The sequence below is a fragment of the Schistocerca serialis genome, chromosome 3 (genome assembly GCF_023864345.2).
Source record: "Schistocerca serialis cubense isolate TAMUIC-IGC-003099 chromosome 3, iqSchSeri2.2, whole genome shotgun sequence".
In the NCBI taxonomy this organism is placed as follows: domain Eukaryota; kingdom Metazoa; phylum Arthropoda; class Insecta; order Orthoptera; family Acrididae; genus Schistocerca; species Schistocerca serialis.
Window position 1 is genome coordinate 444,183,434 of NC_064640.1, and position 21,341 is coordinate 444,204,774.

General features: G+C 39.7%; 1 protein-coding gene across 1 annotated transcript in view; it reads left to right on the plus strand.

Annotated features, from left to right (window-relative positions):
• The window catches only part of LOC126470337 (UDP-xylose and UDP-N-acetylglucosamine transporter), a 32,659-nt gene extending 19,423 nt beyond the window's left edge, over window positions 1-13,236 (plus strand). The window contains exons 6-8 of the mRNA XM_050098126.1: window positions 466-575; window positions 8,480-8,628; window positions 11,469-13,236. Coding sequence (XP_049954083.1) covers window positions 466-575; window positions 8,480-8,628; window positions 11,469-11,709 — 500 coding nt within the window. The 3' untranslated portion in view covers window positions 11,710-13,236. The remainder of the gene's footprint in view (window positions 1-465; window positions 576-8,479; window positions 8,629-11,468) is intronic.
• Window positions 13,237-21,341: the final 8,105 nt, after the last annotated feature.

A 21,341-nucleotide genomic window follows, 5' to 3' on the forward strand; every position in this document is an offset into this window, starting at 1 on the left:
TGGACCATCCCCTTCATTTCACTGTTGGATACTGGGAATGGACCAGTGGTTAGATGTGTTATGGTGTTTCTTCAACAAACACAATAGAATTCACCGGATATGGAATATAGGATTGTTATCAGAAACAGTGTACGACATGCTCTACAGTGAATTTAGTTGTTAATGAAACTATTCCTGCTGTCATCAGTACTACATACGGATACCTGGCATCTGACCCCCCACCCCCTCTGCATGGCACGCCCGCATACACACACAAAGACTCCCTTTTTAGATGACATGACATTTAGGAAGAGTGATCAAATGTTATTACAGTGTCAATAAAATGCAGTACAAAATATTAAGTTTTAGCTGTTACAGAGTAAAGTCTTGTAGGCTTTTAAAAAGCTGAAGGAACAAATGAAAATTGTCCATAGTTTAATAGTATGGTTAATGAAATGTGACAAACCTGTAATGTTTCTTTTCCAGGTATTACTCTCCTGACAGTAGCCCTTTTTGTGTCTGCAAGGATGGGAATATACCAAGAAACTCTATATGCTAGATATGGGAAGCACCCAAAGGAAGCTTTGTTCTACACTGTGAGTACATTTTCAAGTCAGCTGTAAAATTATCGGCAGGTCCATTACAGAAATACCACTGTTGTCTGCCACTGCCTGTCTCAAATATTGTTGTCCATTCTTTTTCTCTGTCTTTCCTTATCCAATGTTTCCATTTGTACCTATTTATTGCTGTAGAATTTCACCACTCAATTACAAGAAATCATTTATTTTGTGCTTGATCTTTAGTTTATTATTAATTCCCTGACCTTCACCTCATATGATAGACACTTCAGACTGATTTATCAGCACATTTTACCTCTTTTTTCATGTTAATTTCTTTCTTTTTCTTCTGGCAACATTTACTTGAGTTCAGAGAACTTACGTAATCATCTATTAAAAAATAGGATTTATTACTCTGCTTAATTTTTAATACTACAACTTTACTATAGGTTACATTGGTCATTTTAAACAGAGGGATGGCACTGAATATTCCACTGTATTATTAGCTTGCATTGTGAATTCTCCTCCATCTATTCATACAGATTGTGAAACAGATGAACCCAGTGGAAGAAACTATGAGAAATATTCATGATACCCTCATGCTGTTCATAATGATTGACTCTCATTTTGAACTCCTGTTTAAATTCTGTCATTGGATGATGTGCATCCATGTGCCAAGACCATGGCTGTGCTCTTTTTACATTTTAAATGTGAATAATATACTTTTTTAGAATGGGGAAGACATGTACAGAAGTCTTTGTGAGAACACTCTTGCTCTCATTAACTTTGGAAAGTTACAGAAACTGGACAGTATTTTTGTGATCTATCTCCTGTGCTTAGCCCTTTTCTATTGACTAGCAGGTTTTCATACATTTCTTATCAATAAAATCAAATGCAAAATGCTATGATTCTGCTTGATATAGTGTGTATTGGGGTAGAAAACTACAGCTGTTGCTAAAATCACGTACCTTTACTTAGGAATATTTGGAAAGTAATTGTTTGGTGACAAAAATCTGTGTAACACTGTGATGCAGCATAGTTGTGGAATCAGTATGTTTCGGCTGTGATAAGCACGCAGTCTGCCCCAAACAACACCAACTCCATTGTTGAACTTCAGTGCAGCACTGTGAGTCTAAATCTTTGGCACTTCAACAAGAATTTAACTTTCAGATTGGTAACACAACTACCAAGGAGGCTAAGAAAGCCAATGTGCACTCTGTGCGCACACTGGGTGGAGCCATTCCAGACATGGAACTGGTGCTTCCAGACGCCATGATGAGCGCAAGGTGCAGTTAGCTGGCCCACATCAGTACCGATAATGTCTGTCACTTTGGATCCAAAGAGATTCTCTCTGGTTTAGAGTAGCTATCAAAAGTGATAAAGGCTGCCAGTCTTGCGAGGTGAAAGCAGAGCTCACCATTTGCAGCATAGTCGACAGGACGGATTGAACCTGTGGTACAGAGCCAAGTGGAGGGTCTGAATCAGAGGTTGACGGTTCTGCGACTGTGTAGGCTGCAGATTCCTCAACTTGCACTATAGGGTGTGGAGTTTTGGATTCTGCTAAATAGATCAGGAGTACACTACATGCAGGAAGTGGCTACATGGGTAGCAGGGGTTGTGAGGTGTGGGCTGGGCAGTTTTTTAGGTTAAAGGGTCTCAGGGGCAATGCAGAAAGGGCTTCTGCCTCAAAAGGTGCAGGTTGAACACAGGAAGAACATAGATCTAGGAACCATTGGTACAACAGTTGTACATTGTCACAGCTGTGTTGGGAAAGTATCAGAGCTCCAAGTGCTAATAGAAAATCCTGATCAAATTGTTATAGGCATTGAAAGCTGGCTACAGCCAGAGATAAGTTCAGCTGAAATTTTTGTGAAGGACCTAATGGTTTTCAGAAAGGATAGCCTAAACACAGGTGACAGTAACGTGTTTGTTGCTGGTAGTAGTAGTAGTAGTAGTAGTAGTAGTAGTAGTTTATGTTGTGGCAAAATTGAAGTAGATAGTTCCTGTGAATTAGTATGGGTAGAGGTCATTCTTGGTGACTGGAATGAAATAATAATTGGATCCTTTTACCAACCTCCCAATTCAGATAATACAATTGCTGAAAGATACAAAGAAAACTTGAGTCTAATTTCAAAAATGTACCCAACTCATACAGTTTAATTATAGTTGGTGGTGACTTAAATTGATCCTTCATATGTTGGTAAAAATACACGTTCAAATCCAGGGCTACTCACAATACATAATCCAAAATGGTGCTAAATACATTCTCTGAAAATTATTTTGAGCAATTAGTTCACAAGCCCACTCATATAGTAAGTGGTTGTGAAACCACACTTCACCTCTTAGCAGCAAATAATCCTGAGCTAATAACAAGCATCAAAACAGACACAGGGATTAGTAAATACAGTGTTGTCGTAAGAGACTGAATACCATAACTCCCAAATCATCCAAAAATAAATGAAAAATATACCTGTTCAAAAAAGCAGATGAAAATTTGTTTGGTGCCTTCCTGAGAGACAATTTCCACTCCTTCCGATTTAACGATGTAAGTGTAGACCAGATGCGGCATGAATTCAAGAACATTTATACCAAATAAAGTAAAAAACAATGAGCTGATCCTCCTTGGTACACAAAACGGGCCAGAACACTGTTGCAGAAAAAAAAGGCATGCCAAATTTAAACGAATGCAAAATCACCAAGATTGGTGATCTTTTACAGAAGTTTGAAATTTAGTGTCGACTTCAGTGTGAGATGCTTATAATAGTTTCCACAACAAAACTTTGTCTTGAAACTTAGCAGAAAATCCAGAGATATTCTTGTAGTATATAAGTATTCTAGTGGCAAGACACAATGATGCCTTCTTTGCATGATAGCAGTGGAAATACTATCTATGACAGTGCTGCTAAAACAGAGTTACTAAATAAAGCCTTTTGAAATTCCTTCACCAAAGACGACGAAATAAATATTCCAGGATTTGAATCAAGAACAGCTGCCAAAATGAGTAACTTAGAAGTAGATAACCTTGGAGTAGTGAACCAGTTGAAATCACTTAACAAAAGCAAGACTTCCAGTTGAGGCAGTATACCAATTAGATTCCATTCAGAGTATGCTGATCCAATAGCTCCATACTTCAGTCACATACAACAGCTTTTTCAAAAAAAGATCTGTACTCAAGGACTGGAAAGTGACACAGATCTCGCCAATGTTCAAGAAAGGCAATAGGAGTAATCCACTAAATTACAGGCCCATATCATTGACTTTGATATGCAGCAGGATTTTGGAACAAGTATTGTGCTCTAACATTATGAATTACCTCAAAGAAAACAGTCTATTGACACACAGTCAACGCAGATTTAGAAAACGTCGTTCTTGCGAAAAACAACTAGCTCTTTAGCCAGGTGAAGTGTTACTGCTGTTGACAAGGCATTTCAAACTGGTTCCGGTTTCTGGAAGGCTTATGACACCATACCTCACAATCAGCCAGTAATCAAATTGCTTGCTTATGGAATATCATCTGTTATGCGACTGGATTTGTGATTTCTTGTCAGAGGTAACAGTTCATAGTAATTAATGGAAAATTACAAAGTGAAACAGAAATGATTTCTGGCATTCCCCATGGAAAAGTTGTGCACCCTCTGTTGTTCCTTACCTATATAAATGATTTATGAGACAATCTGAGCAGCTGTCTTGGGTAGTTACAGATGATGCTGTCACTTATCATCTAGTAAAGCCATCACAAGATCGAAACAAATCGCAAAAAAATTAAGTGTGCAAATTGGCAATTGACCCTCAATAATGAAAAGTGTCAGAGCATCCAGATGAGTGCTGAAAGTAATCCATGAAATTACTGTTACATGATAAGTCAATCAAATCTAAAGGCATTAATTTCAGCTAAATACCTAGACATTACAATTTACACTACACTTGTTCATCCTATTTTGGGGTAGTGCTGGCACTCTGTGGGATCCTTACCTGATAGATTTAATGGAGTACATCGAAAAAGCTCAAAGAAGTGCAGCACGTCTTGTATTATCAAGAAATAGGGGAGAGAGTGTCATGGACATGATAGAAGATTTGGGGTGGACATCATTAAAACAAAGGTGTTTCTCGTTGCTGCGGGACCTTCTCACGAAATCCCTATCACCAACTATCTCTTCTGAATGCAAAAATATTTTGTTGATACTGACCAGCATAGGGAGAAACGAAAATCATTAAAAAAAAGAAAAAGGGAAATCGGAGCTTGCACAGAAAGATATGGGTGTTAGTTTCTTGAGTGCACTGTTCGAGATAAGAATAAATAGAGAATTATTGTGAAGGTGGTTTGATGAACCCTCGTGTACTTACTTGTGATTTTTAGAGTATCCACGTAGATGTAGGTGTAGATGAACTGTAGCTACACAAGCAGCTTTCAGTAAGTAAATGAATAAATGTATAATGCATTTTCTAACCATATATGGCAAATTGACATTTGATGTGTAATGATTAGCCAGAACAAATTTTGCGGGAGATAATAAGCACTCAGTTTGTTGTCGTGTTAAGTCAGATATCTTTTGGCATATGCATTTCAGTTGTGTGCAAATAAAGATACTTTGGGAACTCTTTGTGCAGTGAAGTGACACAGTTGTCAAGTGTCTTCATAAACGCCCACAAAAGCTCATAAGTGTTGAATTCGCAATGTGCCACAGGTAACAGAAGCCATTCAGTTTATCAGTTGAACGCAATACACTGAATGAAAGGAATTCTTATGACTTCATATAGGATCCAACATATTCCAGTGGAAGTGCTTTCATACGTTCATTATAAGATTTGGCATTAAATGGAAGCTCCATGTCATTGTTTTAAAGTCATACAATAGTAGGTCTCTTTCTGTCTTTAATGAACAGGTTTGTCATTGTCTGACACTGAGCGTGATCTAGTAAAACTGCTAATCAATTTGATAATGTTTCAGGAATGTTCTTAAACCACCTCCCCCCCCCCCCCTTAAAAAAAATCCTGCAACATCTCCAAATGGTAATTTGTACCACCTTTTCATCCAGTCTACATGTACATGATTACTCGGCAGTTCACGATTAAGTGCCTGAAATAGGGTTCATCGAACCACCTTTATGCTACTTCTTTAATGTTCCACTTTTGAACAGCGTGCAGGAAAAAACACACACATAAATCGTTTCATGTGACCTCTGATTTCTCTTATTTTGTGATGATCATCATCTCTCCCTATTTAAGGAGGCGGAGGAGAAAGTTTGTGATCGAAATTTCATGAGAATGTCCTGCCACAGCAAAAAACATGTTTGTTTTAATGTCTGCCACCCCCGTTCGTGTATCATATCCATGACACTCTCCCCCTTATTTTGTGATGATACAAAATGAGCTACTCTTCTTTGACCTTTTCAATGTCCTACATCAGTCCTATCTGATGTGCATCCCACACTGCACAGCAATACTCCCAAGGAGGGCAGACAAGTATAATGTGAGCAGTCTCTTTAGTAAACCTATTACATTTTCTAAGTGTTCGGCCAAAAAATCACAGTCCTTGGTTTGCTTTCCCCAAAACATAATCTATGTGATCATTTCAATTTAAGTTACTCATAATTTAATAGCTACGTATTTAGTTGAGTTTACAGCCTTTAGATTTGTGTGATTTACCATATAACTGAAATTTAGTGGATTCTTTTTAGTGCTCATGTGTATGACTTCACACTTTTCATTATTTAGAGTCAGTTGCCACTTTTTTCACCATACAAAGACTGGTGACTTGTCATGACAATAAATGACAGCATCATCTGCAAACGATCTAAGAGGGCTGCTCAGATTGTCTCCTAAATCATTTATGTAGATCAGGAACAATAGAGGATCTGCAACACTTTCGTGGGGAACGCCACATATTACTTCTGTTTTACTTGATGATGTTGGGGTCATTTATTGCGTACGGACTGTTACATTTTTGAGAGGAAATCACGAATCCAGTCACACAGAGGAGATGATAAGCACACAATGTAATTAGAAGTCACTTATGGGGGAAATGTATTGATGGTCTTCTGGAACTCAAAAAAATATGGAATCAATTTGACATCCCCTGTTGATAGCACTCCATTACTTCGTGAGAATAAAGAGCTAGTTGTGTTTCACAGGAACAATGTTTTCTGAATCCATGTTGGCTATTTGTGAATAAATTGTTTTCTTGGAGGTGACTCATTATGTACGAGAACAGTATATGTTCCAAAATCCTACTGCAAATTGATGTTAGTGACATGGATCTATAATTCAGTGGTACTCTTATTTCCTTCCTTGGTTATTGGTGTGACCTGTGCAACTTTCCAGTCTTTGGATACGGATCTTTCTACAAGCGAGCAGCTGTGTATGATTACTAAGTATAGAGCTATTGTATCAGCATTCTGTGAAAGGAACCTGATTGATAGACAATCTGGACTGGAAGCCTTGCCTTTCTTAAGTGTTGTAAGCTACGTCACTACACTGAGGATATCTACTTGATTAGAATTTTGCAATATTTACTTCATCTCCTTTTGCGAATGTATTAGTAACTCTACTTAAAGTGGCGTTGTCATCAATATCACCGTCATTGTTATCGCACAGGTATTGATTGCATCTTGCCACTGGTGTACTTTACATACAACCATAATCTCTTTGGGTTTTCTGCCAGATTTTGAGACAGAGTTTTGTTGTGGAAACTATTAAAAGCATCTTGCATTGAAGTTCGCACTAAATTTTGTCTGTAAATCTTTGCTAATCTTGGGGATTTTGCGTTCTTTTAAATTTGGCATGCTTTTTTCATTGCTTCTGCAATAGTGTTCTGACCTGCCTTGTGTAGAGTCAGGGAGGGGAGGGATCAATGCCATCTCTTATTGCTTTATTTTGTACACATCTCTCAATTGCCATTGATACTATTTCTTTGAATTTAAACCACATCTGGTCTACGCTTACATAGTCAGGTTGGAAGGAATGGAGACTGTCTATTAGGAAGGTGTCAAGTGAATTTTTTTTTTTTTTTTTAACAGACGCACATTGCATATATTTCTGGTGGGTTTGGATATTATGGTATTCAATCTAGCTACAACTACTTTGTGGTCACTAGTCTGGTAAAACAGATGCCATCGTTTGGCATGAACTTGTCTTCATTCCACTTTTCCAGAATCAGATTGTGTCAGATCTATTTTCATAATGCATAAGGAAAACACGCACAGTGTACTGTGAAATGCCACTACACAGTTTAACCACAATAGGATCTCAAAGAAAGGGGATCATTCATTGACATTGGTACTAGGAAATGAAGTTACATTTTGCTGGGCAGCTGGGATGGGAGTCTAGCGGAACTAGAAAACAAAGGCAGGGCCCAAAGAGGAATGCGACGGAGTATGTTGCAAAATACACTGTGTATCTAAAAGACCACGTCTCAATGGGAAACTGAACAGGTGGATAAACAATTCTGACTCTGGCCATCCATCAAGGTGAAATCTCACTGCCAACAGGGTACTGTCCACTGTTGCACGGCTGTCTTTTATGCCACACGTCAACATCAAATTATAGACAGATTAACACTTCCTTGAGTTGTATAGGGAATGTGCGGTATGATTTAGGTGAAAATGAGGCAAGCATTATGAATTTAGGAAGGATGTTACACAGGTTCAACCACTTTTTGTTAACGGTAAGCAGGTTATACGTGTTTTTCATTTTTAAGTTGTCATTCATGTGCATTTATCTAGTCTTCAGTATTTTAAGTTAGCTGCTTCCCATGGGTTTTTTTTTTTTGTGTGTGTGTGTGTGTGTGTGTGTGTGTGTGTGTGTGTGTGTGTGTGTGAGAGAGAGAGAGAGAGAGAGAGAGAGAGAGAGAGAGAGAGAGAGAGATTGATTTTATGTATAAAATATTTATAAACTTATGTACAGTTAACTAAAGGAAATCACAATCCATTCTTTTCTTCTTTCAGCATTTGTTACCTCTGCCAGGATTCCTAATAGTTGGCTATGATATTTATCAGCATATAATATCAGTTTTTGAAAGTGCTCCTATGGTTCTTCCAATAGTGGGTGCTATACCAAAGATGGTTGTTTATCTTGCTGGAAATGTTCTGACACAGTATCCTTCATCAAATTTGCTGCATGTGAAATACTTATTTTTCTTTTATTGATGCTGATTGTGTGTAATTTATCTTAACAAATCTAGGTATGTGCGGTGGTACTCATCAAATTATGAATCTGTGTTTTCATAAAATTAGTAAGATAATGAGATGCCAGTATTAAAGCAAGGCAGTCAACACAAAAATTAAATTTACCAGGTGCCAGGTTTTAGTAATTGAGCACTGGAGGTGGCACATTCATTGTATGTTGCAATTTTTCATACTTTGACAGTTCACCATCTGTATCTGACATTTTTAGTCTTGTTGCAATGTCTGGGTTCTGAAATCCAAATGTGTTAAAGTAAAACACTCATATTTTCTTAAGTGTAAAAATGTACAAATAAGGCACACTTACCTTAATAGCTGCAACAGTTTACATGTAAGTTGATGGAAATCATGGGATGTAGGGGGGGGGGGGGAGGGGGTGTATGTTCTGTTACATACCAGCCAAAGAAATTACACTATTATTGTAATGAGTTGGGTGCTGCCCGGGAGAAGCAACGCAAACCTGATCCTCGTTGCACTATACTGAGTAGCGCACTGTTCCAACTTTTGTTAGTGAAGAAACATCAATCTGGAAATTGGTTTGATCACCACAGAGTCCTATTGGAGGCCCTTGCCTTCCTCTAACCTTTGAATCGACATACCAGATAGTTATAAGCGGACCTACAGTTTCAAGTGGTCTTGAAACCATGATCCAATTCGACATTTTTTGTTTTAACACACAACTTGCAGAAGTGAGATAAAAAAAGTAATCATAGGACTGACTGACAGTATGCACCTGAAACTGTGGATTTATGCAAAGCATGGTAGGCAGTTTTAATGGCTCAGCAATCCTGTAGGCAATTTCCAAGTAGAAAACCTTTGCACTCCTAATACGGCTGCACTGCTGCTCTCTGAATTTCAGAATGCAGTACACCTATATCTTGTCACATGTATTTTTTCCAGAGAAAGTTATCTTACGATAAGTATGTAAGTAGTAATTTCTCTCTTCAGTCAGCAACCATGGAATGAAGTGAAGAGACACCAATTGGAATTCTGACCCGCATAGCCCCTGGTACTGCAAGTTCAGTAATGTGAAAACCACCTTCAGTGTGTTCAAGCACCCTGTGCTCTAAATTATGATGCTAGGGCAAGCACAGCATGGTTTCAATACTCTAATGACCTTTCTGAAATACTAATCCAGTGCTGCATGATCATTCATGAGACAGTTTATTGCACAAGGTTAAGTCAAGTATTATCCGCAGTACTGTCATTTTACATAGATGATGCATGCTTTGTTTATTTGTTGTTACATATTTGCAATTTTCAAGCTGCTAGGCTAGTTTCATTATCGTTACCGTGCTGTTAATCATGGCTGCTCTGCTGTCTATTTGCACAAAAGAAGAGCAATGTTCAGCGATCCGTTTTTTGTGGGCGGAAGGTATACCAGCGGCCGAAATTCATCGAAGACTTTTGGTACAGAACGAGAACGGTGTTTTGCCACAACGGAGTGTCTATAAATGGACTGGAAAAATTCTGAAATGGTCGCACAAGTGTTACGCACGATGGAGCCGGACGATCGTTTACTGTCACAAATAAAGGAACATTGAGCGTTCACCTGAAATGATTCTTGTAGACAGACAATTGACTATTGACGAAGTGGCACATCGTATGCAAATTAGTCATGTTTCTGCCTATGAACATCCACAACAGACTTGGATTTGATAAAGTTTGTGCAAGATGGGTCCCAAAACAACTCTCACAGTTGCGTAAACAAATGCTCTTTGACATCTCGCTATGGTAACAAACGGGACAACTTCTTAGACAGCATCATTACTGGTCACAAAACATGGATCCATCATTTTGAGCTGGAGAGTAAACGGCAGAGTATGGAATGGAAAATCCAAATTCGCTGTGCAACAAAAAGTTCAAGACCCAGCCATCTGCAGGAAAACTGATGCTTATGGTTTTTTGGACGCACAAGGTCCAGTACTGGAACATTATGGGGAAAGGGGCACAGCAATAAAGAGTGTATGTTACAGTGAGATGCTTACTGCCAGACTAAAACGTGCAATTCAAAGCAAACACCGAGGATTGCTGTCAAAAGGTGCTGTGTTGTTGCACGACAATGCCCGTCCACACACTGCTGCCCACACTGCTGAAATGCTCCAAAAACTCAAATTTGAAGTACTTTATCATCCTCCATATTGTCCCAATCTTGCCCCCTTCTGACTATCACTTGGTTGGTCCACTCAAAGAGGTATTAAGGGACCATCAATTTGCCTCGGACGAAGCAGTGAAAGAGAAGGGGTGCATTCCTGGCTCGCAGCTCAACAGATAACCTTCTTTTATGAGGGCATTAGGAAGTTTGTAAAACGATGGATCAAGTGCGTTGAAATGCAAGGAGACTATGTTGAAAAATGATGTTCTTGTAAGTTTTCTATTTGATTACAATAAAATTTTATAACTACTTTGCAGACTGGACATGTCATATCTACACATCTCACCTGTGTAATGATTTTACTCCCTTTGCACATCCACAGGGCATCATTATTTTCTTTTCTTTTCTTTTTTTTTTTTTTTTAAATAATATTTTATCCACCACAGCAATGTGACAGTCTCAGTTGTCTATATGTAATCATTCACGTGTTTGTGATTTCTGGTTGCTGAACTTATAAAAAAATGCAAGTGGAGTGTAAATGTTGCTAGGGAGCATGAATTAGTATTTAGAGAATCCAAAATATAATTCAGTTTCTTGTGCATTACAACTTAAGTGTTTCACATTATTGTGTTAAGTAAATCCTTAACGTTTGACCAGATACATGTGCATCAGCTCAGTCTATGTCCTGACTACAGAATGCTCATCTCTTACTGTCACCCTTGTTGTAACTTTACGAAAGTTTATAAGTCTGTTATTTTCAATTATCTATTTCAAAAATGACTTCACCCTCATTCACTGGATTGGAACTATACTAGTCTTTTCAGGCACAATCATATTCACTGAAGTGGTACCAAGAATCAGAGGTGCCTTGACACCAGTTTCAAAGAAGAAAGATTAATAATAATAAAAAAAGCGGTAAAGTTGCGTAGATACAGGTTCCTGATGAGAGAAAATGATAATTTTAAATTTTGGCATTTGTTGTGAAGGACTTTAGTAGTGATGATGAAATGCTTTAACAGCTGACAGCAACTGATAAACTGTATACTATTGGATGAAAAGAAAAGGAGAACTATAAAATTGTGGAACAGAGTTGCTGGCCAGCATGTCAGTTCATCTCATCCCGTGGTCTGAGTAACTAACCTGCCCTTCCTCTTTAACGTTCCACAGTCTACATCACCTCTTCAAGGAAGGAACTATTAATTCTCAAAGCTAGGTTAGTATTACGGACATGCCTCCTGACCAGCAATTTTGCTCATAATTTTAAAGTAGTCATTTGGACAATTCAGCTTGTACTGGATTTCTTAGAAGGCTATCAATTGTTAAGAGAACTATGTATTAAATTTTTGACAAATTTCAGGGACCACATTCATAATTTTGTACCTTTAACATTTGTAAATATTAAGTTTTACATGCAGAATGTACTAAATCTGAGATGTTTTTAGAGATCTGCTCTCTGCAGCCAGACATCAGCAGCGGGGAGCACCATACTGTTAATATGTGGGAGGGTATTTCCAGTTCTGGTGTTTGACTTAGAATGAAGCAAAACTGCTTTAAAACTTTGGTTGTAACTGTGGAATAGAACTCTTTTTTTATTTGTAACTGGGTTATTGCTGTACCAGTTTAAATTATGGAAATGCTTACATCTCTGTATGGCAGAGTTGCCAATTTTATCGGCATGTACTGAAGTGTACCTGCAAATGTTTCGTGTAAGTTGAGATTTGAAAGATAACACAACTCAATGTCTTAGATGCCTAATTTTATACAGATTATTTAAGTTAAGAACTCTGTGCAGTATTATGTACATGGTGTTTCTTTCCAAAGAAAATGTGTTTAGGAAAGTGAGGCATGACTTCAGGAACACTTGTTATCATTTTGTCTTTCTTTAAATTTATTCCAGAGTTCATAGTTTGCTGATTTATATTACCTAGTATAGTGTGCAACTAACTAGTGGTCATTGTGAATTACATGATCTCGAAGTTTTGAAGAGCATTTATGTGGTACTCTGGTTTCTAAAGTGTGTGGCCTCCCATTTCAGAAGGGGTGTGTGTGTGTGTGTGTGTGTGTGTGTGTGTGTGTGTGTGTGTGTGTGTGTGTTAGGGTTCTGTTGTTACACTGATGTTAATGGTCAGTTTTGTAGAGTACTTTAAAATGCATAAGTACTCACAGAACTGTTGTATATGCTTTAATATAAAGAACTCACGTTAATATGTCTGTGATGAAAGTAGAATTCAACTGAGTCTTGAGAATTTTATTTTATTTTCTGCTGTGTGTGACAAAGTGAGTTTGTTCAAGTTATTTCCTTACAGGAGGCCAGAAGAATCAGAAAAATAAAGCAATACCATATTTTCAAACTTGTAATATTTGACGTTAAACAAAAAATATATTTATATATAATCATTAAAATAAAATTTTCATATCACCACAACATGCAATGCTGAAATTCATTTATAATAAATGCTATCTCTTTCTAACTGGAAGGGGATAACATTGAAACACATACACAGTGACATACGGAAAAATTGCTCTGACAGTAGGGGGTGTGTTAAAATAACACAGAGCAATTCAGCCTAATATCAGATCACAATATTTAGCAAACCACATACACTAATTTGCCTTATAGCCCAAGGAAAAATCCTACAATAAACACTTTCTCCTGCTTCAAAATTACATACTGTTCCATTTCACTACTGAAGATTGGCTGTGGAGAGTGAAAATTTACATTCTACATAACTTGACAAAGAAATTTGGCTTAAGCCTTTCGCTGCTACGGGTGTGCATAGACGTCGTACTATACCATTCCCCAGGTGCTGTGGTCATGTATACGTGCACCCTTGGGTTTCCTACATTGCTGTGGATGTCAGTATACGTCTTGAGCTGCCAAAATCTTACTGCTGTGGATGAGTTACTTCCATATCTTGGCGAATAAATAAGTTTTGAGTGTTTATCAGAATACGTAAGTGCCTCGTTGCACGCTATCATTAGCAAACCACTTCATTTCTGTATCTTGAATCGCTTGAGGTATGACCACACAATTTGCGATGTGCACGGACATGGGCTGGATATAAAACCCATTAACTCAAGAATGGAGTGAGATATCGTTCTGTTCTCAATTTTAAATAAAATTTAGATATATGAGCTACATTTCATTTATTGCAATGTATGAGCTAAATCAACCATACACAAAGTTTACGCAGTACATTTTTTATCTCTGCAAAATCTTTAAAATGTCTTTCTTAATTTGATGCAGCACAGCAAGTATGAAGGATAACAAAAATATATTCAGTTCTTTATGAGCAAAGATAATACTATAAAATCTGCAAAAAAAAAAAAAAAAAAAAAAAAAAAAAATTCACACAAGTCTCCGAAAAATCAGGTCATAAGTATTTCATACCAGATGGAACAGCATCTATCAGCTCAGGCACCAGCATTTAGCAAGCTATACAGCCATAAAAAATAAAAAGCTGCCCTCAGTACAGAATGCAGAGAGCACATCTGTAGGAGCAAATATTATTTGATCTGTAATAGGTGGTGTAGAACTCCATGAGTAAAATCTTTTAATTTATACACTTGTTAACTGAAATAAATGGTTTCGTAACTTCAGTTAAATAATGGTGCAGGAAACAGTATTGAGACGTATCAGTGTTACAATATTGAGAGTGATCTTGTAAAGATAAATTTTGGCAACAAACTATACAAATGTTGAGATTGTTCCACTTTTGAGATGTTACCAGCCTCAGCTGGAAAGTTGTGTGTGTCATATCAACATTGACCGCTTATATCAGTTATTTACTCAAACATTAATTTGGTTTCTGTTGGTAATTCTATTATCAGATAGGGTTTATGACTTGTGGCCTACATCTCAATAGGAAAGCAACATTGGCTGGATCGATAGCAGAATCTTTCTGGAGGGGGAAGGGAGGACATTGCCACACAGGAGGGTATCCTTATAGTAACAGGTGGGAAGTGTAAACTCAGATATGGGCTATTAGTAGTAGTGACTAAATCTGACAAAGATAAAAAGGAAAATAAAGTAAACTTATTGCAACAAAATAGGATTAAAAAATAAAACTTTTCTTTTTTTGTTTTTTTTTTTAAGGTGAACTGCATCCTACAAATCTTGTAGTTGTAGTATGAGAGGGGATATACCACAGCATTGAGTTAGTGAAGGTCTGGTATCGAGCAAGAAATACTTGTCACCTATATTTAAGAAAACTTCGATACCCTTAAAATTTGGAGTGATTTTACAAATTGATGAAATATGTAATGAAACACTGATACATAACATCCAAAATTTTATATTTTTTCTAGAAAACGTAAGTTCACAGGTAGGCTAGTCAAAATATATACATTAATTCTTAATCAGTTCACTTCCACTACGAAGTGCTTAAGTACACGTGTCTGCTATTCGAGCCACACTGTAAGGGGATGCATAAGTAATTATAATTTACCTTTCCAAATGTTCTGTTGCCATGCACAGTCTTCTGTCTGACAATGTTTTTATAAATAGAGAAAAATCACTCTTCTTTGCAAAAAGTCAACATTGCATATTTATACAAAGGGATTGTGCAAGGAATAATATTCTCAGGGCCTTTTACAATTTCACCATTAAATAAGTGAGACAGAATAACAAGAATTTGAGTACAGATTGCAGTTTAGTGGAAACCGCACCACCCACTTCACCTCGTACAACACTCATTTTGTTTTAGGGCTCAAAGACAACTAGGCTCAGATGCACACACCCATGTCAGAACCATAGAACACAAAGGAAGGGGGAAAAAAAACTACTACACATTAAGCCCAATCGATGGAAGGAAAGATAGCTAAAAGCAGGGACTCGGAAAAAGGTCCATAAAATGCACCACAGAGAACAGAGGTCATGAACTAAAGATTAAATGTCCTTTGCCATAGTACTACAAAGGATAAAAAGTAAAACATGGTCAACAGCCCGTGCGTCGTTTGCTAAAATTGCTGATAACTCAAGACTGCAAACATAAATGAGAATGTAAATGGTTAAAAAAAGGGCATTCCATCAGGAAATGACGAACTGTCAGAGGTTGAGGGCAATGAGCTTAAAGAGGTGGGGGAGCACCACTTAACAAATAGGGATGGCTAAAAAGACAGTGCCCAACACAACAAAGCTAAAATGATGTCCTCACGGTGAGAGGGCTGAGAGGCTTAATTCCCCGGAGCTTGTTCCCATGAAGGGAGGACCAGTGGTGATGCCAAAGTGACACCACCTGCTGACCTGGTACAACACTGATAATGCAAACTGCATCTTCCATTATTCCCACAGCCTCACGGAGAGGCATATTTGAAGTTTCCAGTTCCTTGATACCGTCATGAAGTGACTTGCGATACATGAAATTGAACAGATCACCTTAGAACTATTGAATGCTGATAGGGATTCACTCACAGACACTGCAGGATCAGAAGGAAAGTTCTCCATCACTGACTTCAGAGGCTTAAAGTGCTTACTGTAGAAAATCACAAATACAATTCATGTTATCCACCTCGTTACCACTGGCTCCAGAGGCAGAGGTACAACAGGTAGCTGCTGCTTGCAGCATTGTACATGATAAGGACATTTCAAGAAAATCACCACTGTAGCTATCAGTATATTTACTTCTGGGAAATGATGTGTAACTCACTCTGTCACTTGTTGCAATGCATGAGCCATACGTGTAACATGCACTAAGTTTGGAGAAAATACGTCAAGCAATTTCCCTGCTCTCAACGTATATGGAGGGGCATCTGTGTACATAAATAGGATCCTCTTTTCCTCTACACCATCTCACCATAGTACCTTAAGTCCATCATTAATCAATCTAGCAATTCTATAACTGTTTGTTGCCTCAAAAGGTTTACAATAAATTAAATAGGGTTTAGCTGTAGCCTCAGAGTCCAACTTGCCCACAATTAGATTAGCAATGAAACAGCCTAAAGCATCCATTGTCTTATCAGAAGAAATACATATAGGTGATGTGTCAACATAGCAAGATTATTCTTCCATGGAGTGAACTCATAGGGAATGTTGCACTATTTCTGGACGAAATGTTAATTTCAGGTACCTGTAGTTTGTTCCCTGTAACCAATACAAAACACAGTTCTTTGTAAAATCACTATTAGATGAGGTAGGCTGTCCATGCAACTGTGTAAGTAGAACCTGTTTCTTTAAACAAATCCGTTGTTTATTTCTAATATGTAGATTGCTTCGAAAAAGTAGATCAGTGTGAGATTTCATCATACATCCTATATGTTTATCACCAGAGTTGCCTCAGGTTCTGGAAATCAGGGAATTTCAAACACATCAGGGAAATTTGAAAAAAACACTGGAAAAATCTCATTTTTTGTCTCAGTAGATGAAATGGTTTGTTTACTGAGGTGTCATGCATCATCACTGGCTGGATGCAGCTGAGTACATGTACTGTTTCCCTTCTCCCTCATTCTTACTGCTTCTCCCCTTCCTACCACTCCCCTCAGCTTGCAGTCAGTGCTGCCGTCATTTCTTGTCACTAGCCTAGCAGCTGGTTGGTGTGTGTGTGTGTGTGTGTGTGTGTGTGTGTGTGTGTGTGTAAAGCTAGGGCAGAAAATTTAGTTGTGAGACGGTGACTGTCTTTTCTATGAGCCTGTATGTGGCTCACCAATCATCTTTACAGTGAGTTGCTACCTATCCTCACTATTATTGATTCTCAGCGTATTTGAACAAGTTATCTGTTGCACGGATTGATCACCGCAGTCTCATTTCATCGACATGCTGTCTGTGGCTCATGAATAGCTGGCCACACAAATCGATTTCTAGGACGGGCCAAAACAGCAGGCCGTTTCTGCAGGTATTTGCAATGGATTGGGCCTGCTGATCATGAAACCATTCATTTCCCACCAATGTGCAGGCCCTGCCCATCGGATCTAGTCTCACTGATCAGTCCACAGGCCGGGTCTATTTGTGTGTGGCGTAATGCAGTGGATATTCGTGGTTTATCTGTGGACAGAGGACTGCAGTGCTCCTTGGCAGGCCAGAGGCCACAGGCAATGAATTTCAGGAATTGGTTGGTTAGTTGGTTTGTTTAAAAGAGGAAGGGGGGGGGGGGGGGGGGGAGGAAGGGACCAAACTGCAAGGTCATCAGTCCCTTTTTCCCGGTAAAATAATTACACAACGGAAAGAAGAAAAGAAAGGAGACATACAGCACAATAACAAGAGAAAGGAAGAACCAGAAGGACAACCAATACTATTATGGACAAGAACAGGAAAAGAAAACCATAGAGAGAAGCAAGAAACAGGTAGAACGGGTAAGAACAAGGGAGCAGATGAGCGTCGCTAGCCAACCATGAGAAGAAAAAGGAAAAGCCAACCACTCTGCGACACATTAAAACATCCACCCTAAAAGCATTAGAATGGAGAACACAAAGGGACAAAGGACATGCGCTAAAACTTATACAGGGTGTTACAAAAAGGCACGGCCAAACTTTCAGGAAACATCCCTCACACACAAATAAAGAAAAGATGTTATGTGGACATGTGTCCGGAAACGCTTAATTTCCATGTTAGAGCTCATTTTAGTTTCGTCAGTATGTACTGTACTTCCTCGATTCACCTCCAGTTGGCCCAATTGAAGGAAGGTAATGTTGACTTCGGTGCTTGTGTTGACATGACATGCGACTCATTGCTCTACAGTACTAGCATCAAGCACATCAGTACGTAGCATCAACAGGTTAGTGTTCATCACGAACGTGGTTTTGCAGTCAGTGCAATGTTTACAAATGCGGAGTTGGCAGATGCCCATTTGATGTATGGATTAGCACGGGGCAATAGCCGTGGCACGGTACGTTTGTATCGAGACAGATTTCCAGAACGAAGGTGTCCCGACAGGAAGGCGTTCGAAGCAATTGATCGGCGTCTTAGGGAGCACGGAACATTCCAGCCTATAACTCGCGACTGGAGAAGACCTAGATCGACGAGGACACCTGCAATCGACGAGGCAATTCTTCGTGCAGTTGACGAGAACCCTAATGTCAGCATCAGAGAAGTTGCTGCTGTACAAGGTAACGTTGACCACATCACTGTATGGAGAGTGCTACAGGAGAACCAGTTGTTTCCGTACCATGTACAGTGTGTGCAGGCACAATCAGCAGCTGATTGGCCTCCACGGGTACACTTCTGAAAATGGTTCATCCAACAATGTGTCAATCCTCATTTCAGTGCAAATCTTCTCTTTACGGATGAGGCTTCATTCCAATGTGATCAAATTGTAAATTTTCACAATCAGCATGTGTGGGCTGATGAGAATCCTCAGGCAATTGTGCAATCACGTCATCAACACAGATTTTCTGTGAACATTTGGGCAGGCATTGTTGGTGATGTCTTGATTGGGCCCCATGTTCTTCCACGTATGCTCAATGGAGCACGTTATCATGATTTCATACGGGATACTCTACCTGTGCTGCTAGAACATGTGCCTTTACAAGTACGACACAACATGTGGTTCATGCATGATGGAGCTCCTGCACATTTCAGTCGAAGTGTTCGTACGCTTCTCAACAACAGATTCGGTGACCGGTGGATTGGTAGAGACGGACCAATTCCATGGCCTCCACGCTCTCCTGACCTCAACCCTCTTGACTTTCATTTACGGGGGCATTTGAAAGCTCTTGTGTACACAACCCCGGTACCAAATGTAGAGACTCTTCGTGCTCGTATTGTGGACGGCTGTGATACAATACGCCATTCTGCAGGGCTGCATCAGCGCATCAGGGATTCCATGCGACGGAGGGTGGATGCGTGTATCCTCGCTAACGGAGGACATTTTGAACATTTCCTGTAACAAAGTGTTTGAAGTCACGCTGGTACGTTCTGTTGCTGTGTGTTTCCATTCCATGATAAATGTGATTTGAAGAGAAGTAATAAAATGAGCTGTAACATGGAAAGTAAGCGTTTCCAGACACATGTCCACATAACATATTTTCTTTCTTTGTGTGTGAGGAATGTTTCCTGAAAGTTTGGCCGTACCTTTTTGTAACACCCTGTATAGAATGATAAAACCCACCACCGCATATAAAACGTAAAACTAAATTAGCCGATGTGGTGTTGTCAGGTAAAATTAATGGTGTCAAGTCTGGTAGCTGAAGAGCCTGTCGCAGGGCAGCCAAAGGAGGACAGCTCATCAAGATATGGGCCACTGTCAGCCAGGTGCTGCAACGACACTGAGATTGGTCACCAAGGTGCAGGAGGTAGCCCTGTGTCACCCAAGCATGGCCAATGTGGAGCCGGCAGGGAACCACAGAGTCCCTGCGAGAGGCCCACATGGAGGACTGCCACACATTCGTAGTCTCCTTAAAGGCACACAGTTTATTGTGCATGCTGAGGTTATGCCATTTCATCTCCCAAAGCTGCAAAACCTTGTGGCATAGTACTGAACACAGGTCAGTGGCAGAGAAGCTGATCTCCATAAGCGGTTTCCACATAGCCTGTTTGGCCAGTTCGTTGCCTGGGATTCCGACGTGACCTGGGGTCCAGACGAACACCACTGAATGACCGGACCATTCCAGAGCAATGATGGACTCCTGGATGGTTGCTATCGTAGGATGACGACAGTAGCACTGGTTGAGAGCTTGTAGGCTGCTCAAGGAGTCAGTATGCAGAAGAAACACCTCCCCAGGGCAGGAACGGATGTGCTCAAGAGCACTAGATATAGCCACCAGCTCAGCAGTGAAAACACTATAGCCATTGGGCAAGGAACGCTGTTGAATATGTCCTCCATGAACGTACGTGAAGCAGACGTGAGCATCAGCCATCAAGCGATTGGTGTAAACCACTTCGCGGCCTCGGTACTTGTCAACAATTGAGAGGAAGTGGCAGCGGAGAGCCATGGGGTTAACTGAGTCCTTAGGGCCATGTGAAAGGTCCAGGTGAAGCTGCAGCCTAGGTGTACACCATTGAGGTGTACGTGAATGGACCTCAAGTATAGGTGGTAAAGGCAAGGACTCCAGTTCAGAAAGAAGGGATCGGACACGAACTGCAATTTGAAGCCCTGACCTGGGCCGTCGATGTGAGAGATGAACCACCGTGGATGGGAAGAGGAGACAGTGATTTGGATGCACAGGAGAACTATGAACATGTGCTACGAAACAGGCCAGCAGTTGTGCATGCCTAACCTGCAAATGGAAGTACTCTGGCTTCCACAAGGACGCTGGTCACCGGACTTGTCTTAAAAGCTCCTGCCACTAGGCGAACACCACACAATGCTGAGGACACCACCGAACCATAAACCAGATCCCCATAGTCAAGGCGGGATTGTACATGGGCTCTGTAGAGCTGCAGCAGCGTAGAATGATTTGCACTGCAGTTGGTGTTGCTCAGGCAGAGGGTATGAGGTGCTGCAGGCACTTCCGCTTAAGCTGACGAAGGTGAGGAAGCCCAGTCAATCAGGTGTCGAAAACCGATCCTAAGAATCAATATTTCTCCACTACAGTGAGTGGATCATCATTAAGGTAAAGTTCTGGTTCTGGATGAATGGTACAATGTCGACAGAAGTG